General features: G+C 38.1%; 1 protein-coding gene and 1 pseudogene across 1 annotated transcript; one reads left to right on the top strand and one right to left on the bottom strand.

The window, feature by feature from the left end:
- LOC113456147 lies at positions 1–173 on the bottom strand (annotated as a pseudogene).
- Positions 174–2,568: 2,395 nt separating this feature from the next.
- On the top strand, positions 2,569–3,540 carry LOC106143769 (olfactory receptor 7A10-like). Its single transcript, XM_013346152.2, has one exon. The coding sequence runs from the start codon at positions 2,569–2,571 to the stop codon at positions 3,538–3,540; it is 972 nt and encodes a 323-aa protein (XP_013201606.1).
- Positions 3,541–6,819: the final 3,279 nt, after the last annotated feature.

The raw sequence follows: 6,819 nt of genomic DNA, 5'->3' as shown, positions 1-6,819 counted from the left end.
GACAGCTGAATGCACACACTACCCCACTATCACAAAGTGTGCAGTTGAGTATTCCACATTTGGACAAATCTCAGGGATCAGCAATCTGGAGTTCAGTGATTATCCAATGGTTATCCTTTTCCTGAGAAAGCCTCTTTTTTTTCTTCATGGTATATCTCCTGCCAGGTAAGGGGATAGGGCTTATTATTTTTTATTAAACATTTCTCAAATAAGCAGAATTCACAAAATACTTTCAATTACTATCTCTCATGAAGTACAGTAAATATTTGTAGAAGATAGAATTTGCATCAGCATCTTTGCATATATGCCCAAACAGATGAGTGTTAGGCATAAAGTGGTGCCCAGAACTGGACTGGGGAGCTGAGGACAGGGCATTTTGTTCTGACACCAACTTTTTCTTCTCTATTTGCTGAGAATCTTTTATGCAGGTGCAGAGGCCTATGTCCGCTTGCATTTTATTGCTCTTTTCAGAAAAATGGATAGATAGATGTTGAAGAGAGAGAGCACAAAGTGTTTTAGTACATAAGCACTGAAATTATGTGGGTGAAAGAAGAAAAATGGGGGCAAGTCCAATATTCAGTCTTTTTATCTCTTCCTATTCAGATTTGGACATATTAAAGAATGATTGCTCCTCTTTAATTTTCTTTATTCACTTGAGTGTGTCTCATTCTCAAACATATCCAGTTAACAAGATATTGACAATTTCTACTTGTCCAAGCCTTTATTTCTTACTTATTTTTCTGTTAAAGAAAATTTGAGTTTGTACCTTCATTTCTAATGATTCCATGTTGCTGTGTTTTTGTCTTAACTCTATATTGCAGTGCTGCTGTCTTAAACCATTTTTGGCTCTAAATCACAAGGAAAATCATAATTTACAACATGTTATTTCTTCAGTGGCAGTCATTGTACAACTTTATATATCATCTATGCATTCCACTTCTATGTGTGTATCTCTTTGTATTCTGGGAGTTGCAGTCCTGGGCCATTTCTGTGACATCATTCTTCACCATTCCATTTATCACTGTGCACTTAAACAACAGGATTTTGTTAAGAACACTTGCTTCCTTGGTTGAGTTTTGCTTCTGGACCTTTCCTTTTCACTGTTAAAAATTTCTATTCTCATACCTCCAGCTAGATAATCCCTTTGTCAACTATTTCTCCTCCTGGACTTCTTGCCTGACTCCATCATCCCAGATTGCTCAATAGCCTAGATAGTCTAACTTAAGTCTTTGGTACTTAGTGATACAACTAAGCAAAATTTCCCAGCAATACCAGATACTAGGAAATGAACAGGTAGATGGTTTCTTGTATGTGAGCAACTTAAGAAGATATTATTTATAATGCTAGTATTCTTTTAAGTAATAATTTGGTTGTTGCTTTTACTGTAGCAAGGATTTCACAAGGTAGGCAAACCTTGGAATGAATAACAGTTTTTTTTTGTAGTACTTGGATGAAATGTAGGGTCTTGCAGATACTGTGCAAGCATTCTACCACTGAGTTATAACCCCAGTCCATGTAGCTCCTAAGCACCATCAAATCCTTCTAATCATCACTAACATTCAATTTCTTTGTAAATATCTTCTAACATTCAATTTCCATATTTATTCTTCCAGTTACCTTTGTTTTAATTGCAAGAGATTTAGGGAAGAACCACAGGGCCATGTGTTAATGACTCAGGAAACATCTATTGTTGATGCTACTTCAGGGGAAGATACCTGGTGAGATTACATAAAAGTATTGATACAAAGTAAAATAGGATATCTTGTTGAGACGTGTAGGTGTTAGTGCTGGGGGAATGAATGTACTGCTTAGAATTGATTGAATTATTTGGATAAAAAGTAGAAACAGTTTTTTTCTATACCTTTTCTCTGTTCTTACTTACCTTGTCTCTCTATAGTAGTTTACTTTAGAGCTAGTGTTTGTTGACGATTTTGGAGGAACAGATACCCAGATTACAGTGAAATGCCACAGAAGTGGAAATTATTTTTTCATATGTTCACTGATTCATTAATTCATCTGCCAAAACAGTATGAAATCTTCCTCTGTCAAAGAATCATCTGGTACTGAGACCTGATGGAGTTGGGAGTCATCTGAGCAGCCAAGAACTGTATCACATACATGAAAACAGGCAGGCATTAAGAAGATAAAAATTTTAAAAAGAAGACAAAAATTTCAAAAGAAATGGATACAGGAGAGAGTATGATCATGCTCACAAAGCGAAGCCTTTCTGAATGATCAGAATTAATGTAATCACTGAAAAGTTTTGAAAATGAGATTGGAGGTCAGAGTGGATCCACTCTAGAGAAAGGATTTCCAGCATTTAGAAACAACCATTTTGGCTTGAAAAATCTGAAGGTTCTCTGGTCTTCATGTGGTTTAACTTTGTAGAGTTAGTGGTTCTAAGTACAGATGAAAAAAAGGGCAAGTTTCTGAAAGGTTGGTTAACACTGTGAGACAATAGTTATAATAAATGACAATATGTTGGACTCTTAAGTTTTAATAGTAAAATATTTATTGTGTCTTTCATCTCAATAAATAAAAAGACAGAATTTAGAGACTGTGTGGTATATGTTTCCCATTCTTTTTCTCCCATATGTCAACAACATGAAAACAGGAAACCAAACAATTATTTTAGAATTTTTACTTGTGGGGTTTTCCCAAGATGCAGAGTATCAACCCTTGCTATTTGGACTGTTTCTACTCATGTTTGTGGTTGCTGTACTTGGGAACCTACTCATCATTCTGGCCGTCAGCTCTGACTCCCACCTGCACACTCCCATGTACTTCTTCCTTTCCAACCTGTCCTTTTCTGACATTTGTTTCATCTCTACAACCATCCCTAAGATGTTGGTAAACATTCAAACACAGAACAAGTCCATCACCTATGCAGGATGCATCACCCAAATGTATTTTTTCATGGTCTTTGGAGGCATGGACACATTTCTTCTCACTTTGATGGCTTATGACAGATTTGTGGCCATCTGCCACCCCCTTCACTACCCAGTAATCATGAACCCCCAACTGTGTGGCCTGCTGGTTCTTGTGTCCTGGATCATCAGCTGCCTATACTCTCTGGTCCAGAGTCTGTTGGTGCTGCGATTATCCTTCTGCACGAATCAGATAATTAAACACTTTTACTGTGAACTTGCTCAGGCCCTAACTGTAGCTTGTTCAGACACACTGCTCAACCATATCCTTCTTTATATTGTGACTTGTATTCTTGGCTTTGTTCCTTTTTCAGGGATCCTTTATTCCTATTCTCAAATTGTTTCCTCCATTCTGCGAATTCCATCAACAGATGGAAAATATAAGGCATTTTCCACTTGTGGTTCTCATCTCTCAGTGGTTTCATTATTCTACGGGACAGGTCTTGGTGTGTACCTTAGTTCTGATGAAACTTCCTTTTCTTGGAAGGACATGGTGGCCTCAGTAATGTATACAGTGGTCACACCCATGCTGAACCCTTTCATCTACAGCTTGAGGAACAACGACATTAAGAAGGCCTTACAAACACTTGGGAGAATACTTTTTGTTAAGTGATAAGGTCACTGATTTTAGGTTTCTGAGCTGATAGAAGTAAAGCAGTAGGCTAAAGAAATTCTGCTTATTAATCATGTAGAAATTCTATTCAGTTTGTTCCTCTATTTTGATAAAAATTATATTGTGAGTACTTTATCTGAAACTTATGAGATGGCTCCTTTGTTATTTTCAGTTTTATCTTTCTCCCTTTTTTTTGTGACACATTTCTTGATTTCATTATAGTGTTTACATTTTTGTAGGTCAATACAACCTTTAAAATACCAACTCATGAATTGTTTGACAAAAGTTACGAAATAGTTAATTTATAGAACTTAAGTCCATGTATAGGTATTCAATACTTGTGGCTATAAATGCTTCATTAATGAGGCACATGGTAGAATGTATGTTACTAGTAGACAGTATTTCTCTGTACAGGCTGAAAATTAGCATGAAAGATTGTAAGCACCACTCAGAAATCACTGCTGAGATTTTAGACCTGAAAATTTCCAACCTTGCTATTACATATTGAAATGATCTATGATGTGAACATTTTTGTATCCCTGACTTGTATGTTAAAACAATATAACCAATGTGATTTTATTAAAAGGGAGAAATTGGAAAGCAATTGCATTTATTCCTGACGGCACCTTCAGAAATAAATCTTCTTTTAGAAACAAAAGGTCCTAGGGAGCTATCTACTTAAGAACATAATAGAAAGGTACCATTTATGAGCCAGAAAATTGGCCCTCAATAGAAATCAAATCTATCACTTCTTAATTATAAATTTTCCAATCTTCAGAATTGTGAGAAATGAATTTTTATTGTATATAAAGTATTTAATCTAAGAGATTTGCTATAACTTCATGAATATATTATCCCCTATGACTAAAGGGTATAAAATAATCTTAAAATTTGAAATGTCTGTTAGATAGTGCATCTCGCTTTTTCAATCTTGTTTATTATGCATTCCCGGCTGCCACATTGGCTGGGAATCCTTTTGGTTGCTATTTTCACAGCTTTCAAATTGAAACCCAAAGATTCCCCCTCATTTACTCCATGGCACACAATGTCTGGCCACCATTTTCACACAGTATTTAAAGCTTGTGTCCAAAAAGAAATCCTGATTTCTACAGATGAGCTACTAATGTTTCCTTTAGCTGAGACATTTTAAATGTATCTTACTCTTTATTTAATGATCTTTGGAGTTACTAAATGTTACATTGGTAAATATCACACAGACTACTCAATGTTCACCAATAAGTGACGGAAGATTTGCCATGATCACATGGTAATACAGGAACTATATTTTTGTGCTTGGCACATGTAAGGAGCATGGAAACAGATTCCTCTGAATGAACAAATAAAGGGGAATCTGTAGTGTAGATATAGCAGGAAATTTATAGAATAAGAATGAATGTAACTTGGTGTAATGTAAAAACATTTCTTCTTGCGTGTGGTGTGGAAAATTACTAAGGTGAAATATTAAGAGAACATTTGCCCGCTTGAAGACTGCCACACCCATCTGGCCCTGCCAGATGTGGGGGCTGAACCCAGCAACTGTGGTAACAAAATAATCTTGCAACACAAGAGGGACCCCCACCCTTCTGTGGCCAGTCGATACTGATAACCTAGGACATCTGGTTATTGGAAGGCTCAAACGAGGGGCAATTTTGAACTGACTTAAAAGAGGACGGTTATCTCACTTCTCACAATGGCTCTGGCACCAGGCTCCGTGAAAAAGAGAGATCCTCCTAGCCTGCCTCCCGAAAGGCAGCAATATTAAATCTCTTGCCTAAACATTTAGTGCTCTGTCTCCCGAGTACAGAGCTTCATCTCCCGAAAACAGATATTTAACGCCTTGCATCCCGAATGCAAATCTTCATTTCCTGAGAGTGGACATTGAAGGTCTGTCTCCCGAGAACAGACTAGATACTCTGCCTTTCAGGATGCTTTGCCATCCCGAGAGCAAAGCTTCATCTTCTGAGCAGACAGAATGCTTTGCCATCCCGAGAGCAAAGCCTCGTCTTCGAGAGTAGAGAACTAAAAGCCTTGTCTCCCGAGACTTGGTCACCCGAAAAGCCGAGTCCAAGGCCCTACCAGATACCAGCCTGGAACATCAGGACCTTATCTCCTGAGCGCAGACTACGGGGTCAAGAGTAAATCTTCGCTACCCAGCCCCCAGTGTGGACAAGAGCCCAGCCTGAAGGAATTCAAAAAGGCCTTTTTAAGCCAGGGAATACCAGGTCGTATGATGCTATTTCATGTGTGTATGAGAGGCTAAGAGAAGAGCATAGATGTGTTAATACATATGTTTAGTGTGTGAAATGTTAAGAGATATTTTATGGATAATTGATAAGATTAGGAAATGTTAATGGATAAGTTAAGGTTAAGAAGTGTTTTATAGATAAATAATGGATAAGTTGTATTAAGGTTAAGAAGTGTTTTATGAATAAGTGATAAGTTAGATTAAGGTTATGAATTGGTTTTATGTATTAGGTTTAGTAGGATTAATAATTGTGATATTGAAGTGCCTGTGTGTTGCCCATTATCAATCCCCCATGCCTATTAAGATTGTAAACCCCATTGATGCATTGGATATTGAAGTTGCTAGTAAAGAATCTTCTTGGTCTGGTTACTCATCACTCTCTGGGGAGAAAGGCACAGAGTCCTCATAGATATTACTCGAAAAGAACCTGGAGCTGAAGTCCCCCAACTCATAAAAGCACATTAGATATCCTGCATATCAGAAATTTACATTGCAATTTATAACAATAGCAAACTTACAGTTATGAAGCAGCGATGAAAATAATTTTATGGTTGGGGCCACCACACATGTATTAAAGATATGTACAACATTAGAAAGGATGGGAAACACTGCTTTAGGGTTTAAAAAAAAAAGCTCAAATATTTTTCCCACAGTTGGTGTAGTGAGCCGGATAGGATCGCCATTACAAGATGGCACCACATCCTGTCTTGTTGGTTATAAACAACCCCGTATTTGGCTATGCCTTTGAGAGCTGCGTGTCCCCCGCTTCCCACATGCGCAGTGAATAAGGGTCCCTGGGCCTATCTTGATGCAGTCTGGTGTCAGCTGATGGTGGCAGCCAATTACAGGGCGACCCATGTGCCAATTCCCTATGTAAGCAGCCGTCATTGTGCCCCCGGCTCTCTCGCCTCTCTCGCATCCCTCTCGTCTCTCGCCTGTCTCTCACCTCTCTCGCCTCTCTCTCTCTCCTGCTCTCTCATTTCCTGCCCCCCTTCGCTTCATGCTCTCCCTCTCGCTTCTCTCCCCTTCGCTTC

Source organism: Microtus ochrogaster, chromosome 5 (genome assembly GCF_000317375.1).
Source record: "Microtus ochrogaster isolate Prairie Vole_2 chromosome 5, MicOch1.0, whole genome shotgun sequence".
Lineage (NCBI taxonomy): Eukaryota > Metazoa > Chordata > Mammalia > Rodentia > Cricetidae > Microtus > Microtus ochrogaster.
The sequence above is the reverse complement of the archived record's forward strand: the minus strand, read 5'-3'. Positions and strand labels throughout refer to the sequence as shown.

Bases quoted from the DNA above. Each gene is read 5' to 3' on its own strand.
- LOC106143769 (XM_013346152.2), top strand. From the start codon at position 2,569: ATGTTTCCCATTCTTTTTCTCCCATATGTCAACAACATGAAAACAGGA.